The sequence below is a fragment of the Oncorhynchus mykiss genome, chromosome 12 (assembly GCF_013265735.2).
Source record: "Oncorhynchus mykiss isolate Arlee chromosome 12, USDA_OmykA_1.1, whole genome shotgun sequence".
In the NCBI taxonomy this organism is placed as follows: domain Eukaryota; kingdom Metazoa; phylum Chordata; class Actinopteri; order Salmoniformes; family Salmonidae; genus Oncorhynchus; species Oncorhynchus mykiss.
The window spans coordinates 9,987,441-10,001,918 of NC_048576.1; the positions used below are offsets into that span (position 1 = coordinate 9,987,441).

The 14,478-nt window shown below is 42.1% G+C and overlaps 1 protein-coding gene across 1 annotated transcript; it reads right to left on the reverse strand.

The window, feature by feature from the left end:
- Positions 1-1,813: 1,813 nt before the first annotated feature.
- zgc:86839 (CDC28 protein kinase regulatory subunit 2) lies at positions 1,814-8,075 on the reverse strand. The gene is given in 3 exon segments (NM_001165235.2): positions 1,814-2,722; positions 4,586-4,713; positions 7,894-8,075. Coding segments are annotated over 3 exon segments (264 nt in total). The 5' UTR covers positions 7,986-8,075; the 3' UTR covers positions 1,814-2,678.
- Positions 8,076-14,478: the final 6,403 nt, after the last annotated feature.

Below are 14,478 nucleotides of genomic sequence, written 5' to 3' on the forward strand. Positions count from 1 at the left end.
CAGAGCTTGAGAGGATCTGCAGAAAAGAATGGGAGAAACTCTCCAAATACAGGTGTGCCAAGCTTGTAGCGTCATACCCAATAAGACTCGAGGCTGTAATCACTGCCAAAGATGCTTCAACAAAGTACTGAGTAAAGGGCCTGAATACTAATGTAAATGTAATATTTAGTTTTAGTTTTTTAAATTGGCTAACATTTCTAAAAACCTGTTTCTTCTTTGTCATAACGGGGTATTGTGTGTAGATTGATGAGGAAAAAAACAATTGAATACATTTTAGAATAAGGCTGTAACGTAAAGAAATGTGGGAAAGAAATAACTTTGTGAATACTTTCTGAATGTACTGTGTATGAGTGATAAAGTAATGTCACCCTTCATTTGCTCTGTTAACCTTTGGAAATACTTCGATAGCAAGTGTGGGTGGGGGGTGGGGGTGTGATCTCCACGCCAGAGCCACACTCTTCAGATATGCCAGTGAACTAGGCAATATATAGTCTTGTTGGTGTGTCCATGCTGCAGAGCAGACAGATACATCACTGTAATAAACCCTACTGGAAGAAGTTGTTATGCAGGAAACAAAATGTGTCTGCATCATTATGTGCTGACTACAGACACACGTTACTGTCCTTCAGAGTTTTTATTGTGCTTCCACTTTTTAGAGAGACAACATTTAAGTCAACTGGTTTCAAAGTAAAGTGGTGGCAAAGACAAAAAAAAATGTCAGAAAGGTGTTTGTATCAGGGCATGTTTGTGGAAGTGTGACTATGTTAGTGTGTGACTATGTTAGTGTGTGACTATGTTTGTGTGTGACTATGTTTGTGTGTGACTATGTTAGTGTGTGACTATGTTTGTGTGTGACTATGTTAGTGTGTGGCTATGTTAGTGTGTGACTATGTTTGTGTGTGACTATGTTAGTGTGTGGCTATGTTAGTGTGTGACTATGTTTGTGTGTGACTATGTTAGTGTGTGACTATGTTAGTGTGTGACTATGTTTGTGTGTGACTATGTTTGTGTGTGACTATGTTGGGGCACCTTAGGGCAGACCAAGAGGTCACTGTGGGTGACGTGCTCTATTAATGGAATTGAACCTCAAAATTGTCTGGTGCAGAAAATGAGGTTAAATGTAGTGTGTGTGTGCAGTGCTTGTGTGTCAGAACGATATGATTAGTAGGTTATGATTATTCATACTGTAATGACAGGGTCCCTCTGAAAAAACTTGAAATTTTCTTAAAAATATTTTCCACTGTTTAAAAGACAGATCATATTATATATTTAATATAAATAGTTATTCTGCCACAGCCATCTGGGGTATTCCAGATATGAACTAGACACCATGCTAAATCTATGTTGCCTGCAGCCACGGCATGCCATCGCTCTCAATAACATGAGCACTGCACCCACAGAACAACAACAGTCACAACGTTCATAAGAAGCAAGACAATCAAAATGGCCTTGGTAGAGAGTAAATGATCAATCCAGTAAATATTTGACCTACTCAGGCACATAAGGGTATTGCACAATCTGCAGTTGACCTCTAACCACAAAGCATTGCCTACATACCTTATTTTGGTAAGCCATTTATTGTTAAGTAAAAGCTGTTTACTTCATAGATTACATTTTTTTTTGACTGTATTTCAATTATACCCCCCCTCGCACCAACCCTCAGTTTGTTTCTTTTTATGTGGGCCTACACCTCAATATTGGACAGGTATGTACCAATACATTTCCAGCTATGCCGATGCCCTACTTTAACATGTCCTATAGCGCCATCTCATGGCCAAAAGCTTACAACACAATTTCTGAAGGACCAAGTAACCAATTTCAAAATATATTTATTCTCATCAAAAGTAATGACATTCAAAAAAAGAGCCAACAGCCAAACAACCAAGAGTGACAAACTTCTTTCATACCATTGTGTATGTGGTGTAGACAAATCACAAATGATAAGTTTGTATTACAGACTGATGATATCCTCAGTGGTTCAGTAGCGGTGCAGTTTAGAGGCTGTACGGCTCTATCAACAGTTAATGATCACAAATACACGAGCCGAAAAAATAAACATGTTTGACTGGCCGCCGAAAGTGGCCTGGCTGGCTACTCGTCGTGCCACACGTGCTGGCTGCATGTCAGTGGACAGTAGATAGAAAACAGGTACTTTGGAGAACCCGGAACAAGTAAAGTATACAAGCAAACACCATCTTTACTGAGCTTTCAATCAGAGTTGACTTTTATGTACAAAAAGCTAGTCAATACCATCTGGTGCACCTACTTATAAATCCATTCAGTTAGAAAATAGAAAAACACAGTACATATCATTAGTCATAGAAAAGTGAGCACATGCAGCCGTTTGGGAAGGTTATACAACAATTATATTCAAGCGATAGGAAAAACAACATGTTATGTCAATAACATGTAACTCAATACTTTATTTCAACACTTGATCAAAGGGTGGATATTCATCGTAGGCACTTTGGTATTAGTGTAGTACTAGTAGCAACATATTGGTGATGTATGATATTCATTAAATGCCACAGTGACAGAACATTCACATCCTCCGTACAATCCGACTGAGCTTGGTTGCTGAGACAAATACAGCTTCATGCACAGCAGACAATATAACTTGTAGGGGAGCGAGTATTCAATGAATACCACGGAATGTTGACAGGAAGGAACGTTCCAGATCAGTTCTTCGGTAATGGTCGTCTAAACAGGAGAATGTGAGGCTCTGAAAGAAAATAAATAAATAAATAAATAAATATATATATATATATAATAAATATAATATACACTGCTCAAAAAAATATAAAGGGAACACTAAAATAACACATCCTAGATCTGAATGAAATATTCTTATTAAATACTTTTTTCTTTACATAGTTGAATGTGCTGACAACAAAATCACACAAAAATTATCAATGGAAATCAAATTTATCAACCCATGGAGGTCTGGATTTGGAGTAACACTCAAAATTAAAGTGGAAAACCACACTACAGGCTGATCCAACTTTGATGTAATGTCCTTAAAACAAGTCAAAATGAGGCTCAGTAGTGTGTGTGGCCTCCACGTGCCTGTATGACCTCCCTACAACGCCTGGGCATGCTCCTGATGAGGTGGCGGATGGTCTCCTGAGGGATCTCCTCCCAGACCTGGACTAACGCATCCGCCAACTCCTGGACAGTCTGTGGTGCAACGTGGCGTTGATGGATGGAGCGAGACATGATGTCCCAGATGTGCTCAATTGGATTCAGGTCTGGGGATCGGGCGGGCCAGTCCATAGCATCAATGCCTTCCTCTAGCAGGAACTGCTGACACACTCCAGCCACATGAGGTCTAGCATTGTCTTGCATTAGGAGGAACCCAGGGCCAACCGCACCTGCATATGGTCTCACAAGGGGTCTGAGGATCTCATCTTGGTACCTAATGGCAGTCAGGCTACATCTGGCGAGCACATGGAGGGCTGTGCGGCCCCCCAATGAAATGCCACACCATGACTGACCCATCGCCAAACCGGTCATGCTGGAGGATGTTGCAGGCAGCAGAACTTTCTCCACGGCGTCTCCAGACTGTCACATGTGCTCAGTGTGAACCTGCTTTCATCTGTGAAGAGCACAGGGCGCCAGTGGCGAATTTGCCAATCTTGGTGTTCTCTGGCAAATGCCAAAAGTCCTGCACGGTGTTGGGCTGTAAGCACAACCCCCACCTGTGGACGTCGGGCCCTCATACCACCCTCATGGAGTCTGTTTCTGACCGTTTGAGCAGACACATGCACATTTGTGGCCTGCTGGAGGTCATTTTGCAGGGCTCTGGCAGTGCTCCTCCTGCTCCTCCTTGCACAAAGGCGGGGGTAGCGGTCCTGCTGCTGGGTTGTTGTCCTCCTACGGCCTCCTCCACGTCTCCTGATGTACTGGCCTGTCTCCTGGTAGCGCCTCCATGCTCTGGACACTACGCTGACAGACACAGCAAACCTTCGTGCCACATCTCGCATTGATGTGCCATCCTGGATGAGCTGCACTACCTGAGCCACTTGTGTGGGTTGTAGACTCCGTCTTATGCTACCACTAGAGTGAAAGCACCGCCAGCATTCAAAAGTGACCAAAACATCAGCCAGGAAGCATAGGAACTGAGAAGTGGTCTGTGGTCCCCACCTGCAGAACCACTCCTTTATTGGGGGTGTCTTGCTAAATGCCTATAATTTCCACCTGTTGTCTATTCCATTTGCACAACAGCATGTGAAATGTATTGTCAATCAGTGTTGCTTCCTAAGTGGACAGTTTGATTTCACAGAAGTGTGATTGACTTGGAGTTACATTGTGTTGTTTAAGTGTTCCCTTTATTTTTTTTGAGCAGTATATATATATAAAAAGAAGAAGAATTGACTTACAAATTACAAACCCTTCACATATAGTCTACACTTAGCCTGGTCCCAGATCTGTTTGTGCCGTCTTGCCAAGTCCTTTGGGTCACTCACTGTCATGCCAAGCATGACAACAGAAAATTGGCAACAACAAAAAAAACAAGCCCTGGGACCAGGCTATTTGCCTTGAGACATGATTGATGTGGTGTAGACAAAGAATATATGGTACAAACCAGGTTCATGGATCATATAGTGCACCCATCCAAGAGACTGCTGCACTCCCATTCGCCTCCACTCATCCTCAGACATCAGGTGGGATTTGGGGACTTGTTTCACCATCTCCCGCGGCAAAACAACATGCCTGTTGGAAGAGCAAGTAGAGCAACAATAAACATATTTTTTACTGTAGTAAATAATGTTTTCAAAATCTATTTAGTTTGAATATTTTCTAAAAGTACTGGTTAGTGGTTATGTACTTTATAACCTAAAACCAGTGCGTGTTCATCTTTAGACTGTCGCTAGCTAGGCCTATCCAACTGAACGGAACAATAAAAGAGGCTAAGATTCAACGTTAGATATCGGTAGGTAACAGTTAAAGCAGCTAGCCAATTCCAATCATCATGAACTGGTTATCAATGGAATTATCAATTGAAAGCTGAAACTTCAACTTTCATCAAAGACTGTATGAATTGACAAAGCCATCGATCACGTGACACCATTCTTTCATTATGTGAAGACTCAATAGCTCATTTGAAGCATCTCAGGTGGGAGATTTATGTAGACATAAAATTATTAGTTTGAGCTACTCGAATAGCGCAGCGGTCTAAGCGATGCAGTGCCTTAGACCGCTGCGTCACTAGACACCCTGGTTCGAATCCAGGCGGTGTCACAACCGGCCGTAATTGGGATTCCCATAGGGCGGCGCACAATTGGCCCAGCTTCGCCTGGATTTGGCCGGCGTAGGCCGTCATTGTAAATAAGAATGTGTTCTTAACTGACTTGCCTAGTTAAATAAAAGGTTAAATACTCCAGGAAATGTTGCAGCCTAGCTCAGTGCTGCCCCCTCTCATTGAGTGTCTCAAGTTAAAGGCTGACTGGGGTGCTGCCGTTAGCTACTAAATTATCCTTAACTTTTTTCTGTGATTTTAAAATAATCAGGACATACATCTGGTGTAATAGAAGCAATTATTGGTTTTGTGATTGTCTTCTAAATTGTTATTTACACCAAGACTGACCACAAAGATTTCCCTTCACTAGAATGGGGGATCCCGTTTTCTGCAATGCCCACATAACCGCAGTCGGCCTTGAACTTTGTGACTTCAACGAGGGGGGGGGCAGTCATTTACCCCTAACTTACACCAAGGGTAAGCAGTAGCTCTATCACTAGGGTCCCAATATCTAGGTCCAAAGATGATAATAAAGAGAATGGGAAGGAAGGCAGAGTGATTGAGGCCAAAAGGTTGACCAGTAGGAAAGAGGGTCAAACTAGTGAAAGCCAATCAGTGTTGCTGAGGGTTGAGAAGGTTTTGCCTGGAAAAGTACACATAGGATTCCTTAGTTTCAATGTATGAGAATTTGTCCCATCCCCATTGTGGTGTTTTAGATGCCAAAGAATGGGACATGTAGCTGTTCAATGTAAAGAAAGGAAAGATGTGCCAAGTGTGGAAGGGAACATGGTTATGGTGAATGTGGGAGCAATGTGAAGGTTATTTGTTCTAATTGTGTGTGGGGGGGGGGACATAGTGCAACAATTTGGTAGATGCCAAGTACAGAGAGAGGCTCAGAGATATAGAATCAGTCATGCTATATCATATGCAGGGGCTTTAAGACAGATTGGTGGAACTACAGTGTGGAAATGATGGCTCTTCCATGGCTACTCCTGTACTACCTAATGTCGGGGCTGGTGTTTCTGCTGATTCTGGCATGGTTTCGAGGCATGTTCAGAAATCTTGCGCTCATGAATGTGCAGTGTCAAATGACACTTTGATAATGAATAAAGTTGACCTAATAGCTGTTATTGGTAAGGTTATCAAAAAAATGACTTTGGGTTGTGCAAAGCAGAAATGGCAGGTTGAAGGTTATGGTGGAGATGGCAAAAGAGATATTGGGGTAACAGATGTAACTGTTGAAATGGTTGTTGACATGCTGAACAATCATAAGGGTGGAGTGTTTCAGCATGATATAGATTAAGTTTAATAGGGTAGAGGGGGGGGGGGGGGGGGGTGGTAGAAGTTAGTAGGAATTTATTTGTTTTGTTTTTTAAATTTTATTTTCATGGTAGTACAGAATTGGACAGATCATGCATGAGTGGTCGTACATTCCAGCACAGTAGGTGGCGGAATGCACTTAAACGATTGTTGCTACCGCCATATCATAGAAGCTGTAGCTCTGGTGCAGGGCGTCGTTCTGCAGCGCGCCAATCCACCCGCATGCTTTGAAGTGCAGATCTGACGCATGCGCATGGATATGGCGGTAAGCAAAGTGCTCATACATCTCATTTTGTATTTTGAAGAATTGACACCAGGAATATAGATAAATGTTTGTCTCTACTCTAGCGACATCATCTTAACATTGGCTACTTACGAAAGTATATTGAAGTTAGTCATTAAACACATTTCCCTCAATGGGAGAATAGTGAGTATGCACCTGAACAACGTCCTGGACCAGAGCTAACAAAGTAGTAGCACAGAACAATGTGACAGATATTTCACCGGATGTATAAGTGTGAAGCATCCGGTTGGGATCTCCACTCACCAAATATGGTGGTGAGAGGAAGCTCTTTGGCCAGCATTGGGAGAAGATGGATTTTGGCCGATATTCTGCTTATTCTCTTAATAAAACATTTGCTCTCAACAGTTTTCTGTTTCTAAAACTAGAATATGTTACACAGAGTGGTCACATTTTTGTAGACTTTACCCTTTGCCAAAGGGGAAAAAAAGAGGACAAAAAGCGTTGTTTAGAAGGGAGTTCAAGAGCAAATTGAGATGTTGCACACGCGCACTTTAGAGTAGGCGTTCCCTAACGGAAATATGCTAATAAATATTAGAATGGGCCAATAGGCTCTCGCTAGCTCGTACTTGCCTCTGCCCACTATGATTAATACCATATACTACTATATATGGTAGTATTACTAGTAGCAGCAAAGATGGAAGTAGTCTACTTAACTCAATGTTAACTACCTAGCTAGATATTAACAGTTCACTGGAGTAATTTTAAATATAAAAAAGGACGAACGACAGTCGTTGGTAGCTACGCCATTTTCGGCACAGAGAATATAAAGTTGGCTAGCTAGTTATTCGTGTGGTTTGCGTATTGCTGCCTTTCACAATTCGGAAAGTGAATTAGCTACATTTTGTCCACTTTTTTTTTTTAATGGGGGAGAGAAATTGCCTCACCATCTAACTGTAGATATATAACTCGTCCCACTACTTTGGTCCTTACAGATCCTGGCTAGTTAGTTAAACCACACACGCTAATAGTAGCTACCAGCTAACGTTAGCTAGCGAGCCAAGTTAATAACAGGATCAGGAAGCGAACATACCTGTATTCATAGTGTTCGTCGTTATATTTGTCTGAGTAGTAGATTTGTTTGTGTGACATATTTCCAATAAACAACTTTGACAGTATACACATGCAATTCCACTGCACTTTGTTAGAAAGTATTCCACGAACGTCCCCACTGCTAGCTTCGTTGCAACACGTTTGGCTAACCGATTCAAACCTATGGGAGGAAAAAAAAAAGCCTTACCAAGCCACTTATTGGATAAAAAGGGATCACATGACAATAACTAAGTATGTGCACGTCCAATGAGGGGAAAATGTCCACACTAGGCAAATCAAGTGCCTAAATTACACCATTCACAACAATATATTTACGTTTCATCAAATAATTGTGATAGTTTTTATAGCTATGTTTTCATACACTTTGCAGCTGCGTCCTGCAACATTGTAACGAATGATGGAACGTACGACTTCAGCAGAACTCTGATAGCACCTAGCAGTAATAGCTATATTCTATCATCAGAGAGGAAGAGACAAAGGTAGAGGGTTTACTCCGCCAAAGACATAGATATGGTGACAATATACATATTTCTCCGTCCTAACAATGGGAGTCGTTGTCCACAAAGCGGCAGCCCACCGTGAAACCATTCACTTCAGAAAAAGGTGTGATATTAATAAAGTTTCCTTTCATTATGTGTTATCGCTGTAAGACACTGATGCCCTTTGCAACCACGTACCTATGTGAGAGTGGATTCTCGGCCCTCACTAACATGAAAACTAAATACAGACACAGACTGTGTGGAAAATTATTTAAGACTGAGACTCTCCAATACAACCCGACACTGCAGAGTTATGTGCATGCTTTCAAGCACACCCTTAACCTATTTCACCATAAGATGGTTAAATGATTGATTATTGTTATTTGTGCCCTGGTCCTGTAAGAGGTCTTTGTCACTTCCCACAAGCCGGGTTGTGACAAAAACTCACACTCATTCATATGTTTAATAAATGTATTGTATAGTGAGTGTGTAGGCAGGCTTACAATGATGGCAACAACAAAAAAAACATTTGAGAGTGCGCTGAACCTGATGCTAGGAGTATGCACCTGGTAGTTGAATATTTGAAGGGTTACGGGACTATAAAAAGTTTGGGAACCACTGATGTAACTGTAACAGTTTTGCTTCCGTTACTCTCCTCCCCCTATTTGGCTCAAACCAGGGACCCTCTGCACACATCAACTACTGACACCCTTGAAGCATCCTTACCTATCGCTCCACAAAAACCGCGGCCCTTGGAGAACAAGGAAAATGACTACTTCAAGGCCTCAGAGCGAGTGACGTCACTGATTTAACCGCTATTAGCTCGCACCCGCTAACTAGCTAGCCATTTCACACCGGTTACATAGACTATACGTGCGTTAGCCAACAGAGCGCAGATAGTGCTGTTGGCTAGAGCGCACTTGCAAATACCAGAGTGGGCACACTTGTTAAATAACACAATATTGAGTTGCGAGAACCATCAGTAGAGTGTAAAATGCGATGGAAACCCATTTAACTTAAATATATATATATTTATTCGCTACATGCTAATTTTTTACCTCAATGTATTTTTATGTGCACTACATCATCACGCACCTCCTTTTATCTGCAACAAGTCAATTTGATGCAAACACATCTCTGGTGGTAAAATGCGCATATTATTTATATGCAGATTTTAGAATATTCATGAAAATCTGTCTCCAATTGGATGGAAATCTAGCTACTGTAGGTATTATGTAGGTGGATCAGTGCAGTGTGGAGTGCAATTGAGATTGCATCGTCTATGGATCTGTTGGGGCGCTAGTCATTGTGGCATGAAGCCTTAGAGTTCTTGCGAAGGAATGATGGTGATCAGTTTTAGACGTGGGATTACAGACTGGGACAAGGAGAGGTTGAAGATGACAGTGAATGTGCTTGCCAGCTGTTCTGTCCATAGTTGCGGTTAGGTTGTTGCAAATGCACCGATATACAGTGGGGAGAACAAGTATTTGATACACTGCCGATTTTGCAGGTTTTCCTACTTACAAAGCATGTAGAGGTCTGTAATTTTTATCATAGGTACACTTCAACTGTGAGAGACAGAATCTAAAACAAAAATCCAGAAAATCACATTGTATGATTTTTAAGTAATTAATTAGCATTTAATTGCATGACATAAGTATTTGATCACCTACCAACCAGTAAGAATTCCGGCTCTCACAGACCTGTTAGTTTTTCTTTAAGAAGCCCTCCTGTTCTCCACACCTGTATTAACTGCACCTGTTTGAACTCGTTACCTGTATAAAAGACACCAGTCCACACACTCAATCAAACAGACTCCAACCTCTCCACAATGGCCAAGACCAGAGAGCTGTGTAAGGACATCAGGGTTAAAATTGTTGACCTGCACAAGGCTGGGATGGGCTACAGGACAATAGGCAAGCAGCTTGGTGAGAAGGCAACAACTGTTGGCGCAATTATTAGAAAATGGAAGAAGTTCAAGATGACGGTCAATCACCCTCGGTCTGGGGCTCCATGCAAGATCTCACCTCGTGGGGCATCAATGATCATGAGGAAGGTGAGGGATCAGCCCAGAACTACACGGCAGGACCTGGTCAATGACCTGAAGAGAGCTGGGACCACAGTCTCAAAGAAAACCATTAGTAACACAATACGCCGTCATGGATTAAAATCCTGCAGTGCACGCAAGATCCCCCTGCTCAAGCCAGCACATGTCCAGGCCCGTCTGAAGTTTGCCAATGACCATCTGGATGATCCAGAGGAGGAATGGGAGATGGTCATGTGGTCTGATGAGACAAAAATATAGCTTTTTGGTCTAAACTCCACTCGCCGTGTTTGGAGGAAGAAGAAGGATGAGTACAACCCCAAGAACACCATCCCAACTGTGAAGCATGGAGGTGGAAACATAATTTTTTGGGGATGCTTTTCTGCAAAGGGGACAGGACGACTACACCGTATTGAGGGGAGGATGGATGGGGCCATGTATCGTGAGATCTTGGCCAACAACCTCCTTCCCTCAGTAAGAGCATTGAAGATGGGTCGTGGCTGGATCTTCCAGCATGACAACGATCCGAAACACACAGCCAGGGCAACTAAGGAGTGGCTCCGTAAGAAGTATCTCAAGGTCCTGCAGTGGCCTAGCCAGTCTCCATACCTGAACCCAATAGAACATTTTTGGAGGGAGCTGAAAGTCCATATTGCCCAGCGACAGCCCCGAAACCTGAAGGATCTGGAGAAGGTCTGTATGGAGGACTGGGCCAGAATCCCTGCTGCAGTGTGTGCAAACCTGGTCAAGAACTACAGGAAACGTATGATCTCTGTAATTGCAAACAAAGGTTTCTGTACCAAATAATAAGTTCTGCTTTTCTGATGTATCAAATTCTTATGTCATGCAATAAAATGCAAATGAACTACTTAAAAATCATACAATGTGATTTTCTGGATTTTTGTTTTAGATTCTGTCTCTCACAGTTGAAGTGTACCTATGATAAAAATTACAGACCTCTACATGCTTTGTAAGTAGGAAAACCTGCAAAATCAGCAGTGTATCAAATACTTGTTCTCCCCACTAAGTGGACACATGGCATTTCAGCAATTTTGAAACCCACTTTATATCGGAGTGGTGCCTCTTGCTCACACGTGTAGCTGCCCTCTCATTAGCTAGAATGGTCCCGTCTGACACTTTCCATTGTTAGTGCGGTCACTCTACTATTTTGTCCATAAAATAGAAAATCTTTGATAATATTCATTGTCATTAACAGCAGTATCAGTGGCTGTTTGCCTGCCTATCGCCATGCACCAGATAATTTCCAGATGTATACATCAATGATGTCGCTCTTGCTGCTGGTGATTCTCTGATCCACCTCTACGCAGATGACCCCATTCTGTGTAGCTCTGGCCATTCTTTGGACACTGTGTTAACTAACCTCCTGACGAGCTTCAATGACATACAACTCTCCTTCCGTGGCCTCCAACTGCTCTTAAATGCAAGTAAAACTAAATGCATGCTCTTCAACCGATCGCTGCCCGCACCTACCTGCCCATCCAGCATCACTACTCTGGACGGTTCTGACTTAGAATATGTGGACAACTACAAATACCTAGGTGCCTGGCTAGACTGTAAACTCTCCTTCCAGACTCACATCTCCAATCCAAAATTAAATCTAGAATCAGCTTCCTATTTCGTAACAAAGCATCCTTTACTCATGCTGCCAAACATACCCTCGTAAAACTGACCATCCTACCGATCCTCTGCATCTGTACATAGCCCATCTGTAAATAGCCCATCTAACTACCCATCCTCATCCCCATACTGTATTTATTTATCTTGCTCCTTTGCACCCCAGTATCTCCACTTGCACATTCATCTTCTGCACATCTATCATTCCAGTGATTAATTGGTATATTGTAATTATTTTGCCACCATGGCCTATTTATTACCATACCTCCATTATCTTACCTCATTTGCACACACTGTATATAGACTTTTTCTACTGTATTATTGACTGTATGTTTGTTTATTCCATGCGTAACTCTGTGTTGTTGAATGTGTCGAACTGCTTTACTTTATCTTGTCCAGGTCACAGTTGTAAATGAGAACTTGTTCTCAACCAGCCTACCTGGTTAAATAAAGGTGTTCTCAACTAGCCTACCTGGTTAAATAAAGGTGTTCTCAACTAACCTACCTGGTTAAATAAAGGTGTTCTCAACTAGCCTACCTGGTTAAATAAAGGTGTTCTCAACTAGCCTACCTGGTTAAATAAAGGTGTTCTCAACTAACCTACCTGGTTAAATAAAGGTGAAATACATGTCAGTGGTACTACAAGGCCAAAACAAAAAGAAAATCCAGGTAGGCCCATGGTCCGTATATCTTTTGATATTTTGAATTCCCGAGGCAAAACAGAGAGTGGAAAAACAGAAAACGGCTCTTTTTTTTATTTCTGAAATCTGCAGTCTTGTTTTCCCATTTATTGTGTCCAAATTGGACATGGTATAACGGAAAAATAAATAACAACATTTATAATTGGTTCGATTTGTGTTTTTCCTTTTGTTCATACCCGGATGTACTATTCCCCTTATATAATATTCACAGAATTAGAGGGGAGGGGTGTTTACATCTTAGGTTGGCAGCACAAAGAAAGGATTAGACTGTGAGTGTGACTGGAAGATAAAAGTACTCATGCTAAGATGCATAACTTATTATGTAGTTAACATGCCAATAGAACAAACTCAACAACTGAACAAAGTTAGCTTGCACTAGCTAGCTAAATATAACTAACTGGCTGGCTACTGACTAGCTAGCAGGCTCATTAGCTAGCTCTACCTTGTTACTGGCTATAATCATGCTAGCTAGTAGTAGCTAGTGGACATAAGTTAGTCCCACAATCTGCTTTTATGTGCCCCCAACCCGATTGTGTTTCTTTGTTTGTTTATTTGCATTGTTTGTAACTTGTTTTTTTTACTTGTGCATAATGTTGCCGTTACCATCTCTTGTGACCGAAAATAACTTCTGGACATCAGGACTGCGATTACTCACCACGGACTGGCAGAATCCTTTTTTTATTTAACGAGTCTGACGAGGCCGAAGCGAACGACATACTGCTTTCTTGGGAACAGGCCCAGATCCCTGTGATTTGCTTGAAGAGGACGAGGAGAAAAAAGGGACGGATGGGATGCCTTCTGGGATGCCTTCTGAGAATTCGTAGGTTATTGAATAAACCCCCACTTTCTTCCATTCTGCTAGCAAACTTGCAATCTTTGGAGAATAAAATTGATGACTTACGCAGAAGATTAAACTACCAACGGGACATTCAAAACTGTAATATCTTATGCTTCACGGAGACATGGCTGAACGACGACACTATCAACATACAGCTGGCTGGTTATACGCTGTACCGGCAGGATAGAACAGCGGCGTCTGGTAAGACAAGGGGCGGCAGACTATGTATTTTTGTAAATAACAGCTGGTGCACGATATCTAAGGAAGTCTCAAGCTATTGCTCGCCTGAGGTAGAGAATCGCATGATAAACTGTTGTCCACAATACCTACCTAGAGAGTTTTCATCTGTATTTTTCATAGCTGTTTACACACCACCACAGCCAGAGGCTGGCACTAAGACAGCATTGAATGAGCTGTATTCCGCCGTAAGCAAACAAGAAAATGCTCACCCAGAGGCGGCGCTCCTAGTAGTCGGGGACTTTAATGCAGGGAAACTTAAATCTGTTTTACCAAATTTCCATCAGCATGTTAAATGTGCAACCAGAGGGAAAAAAACCTCTGGACCACCATTACTCCACACACAGAGACGCATACAAAGCTCTCCTTCGCCCTCCATTTGGAAAATCTGACCGTAATTCTATCCTCCTGATTCCTGCTTACAAGCAAAAATTAAAGCAGGAAGCACCAGTGACTAGATCAATAAAAAAGTGGTCAGATGACGCAGATGCTAAGCTACATGACTGTTTTGCACAGACTGGAAAATGTTCCGGGATTCCTCCGATGGCATTGAGGAGTACACCACATCAGTCACTGGCTTCATCAATAAGTGCATTGATGACGTCGTCCCCACAGTGACCGTATGTACATA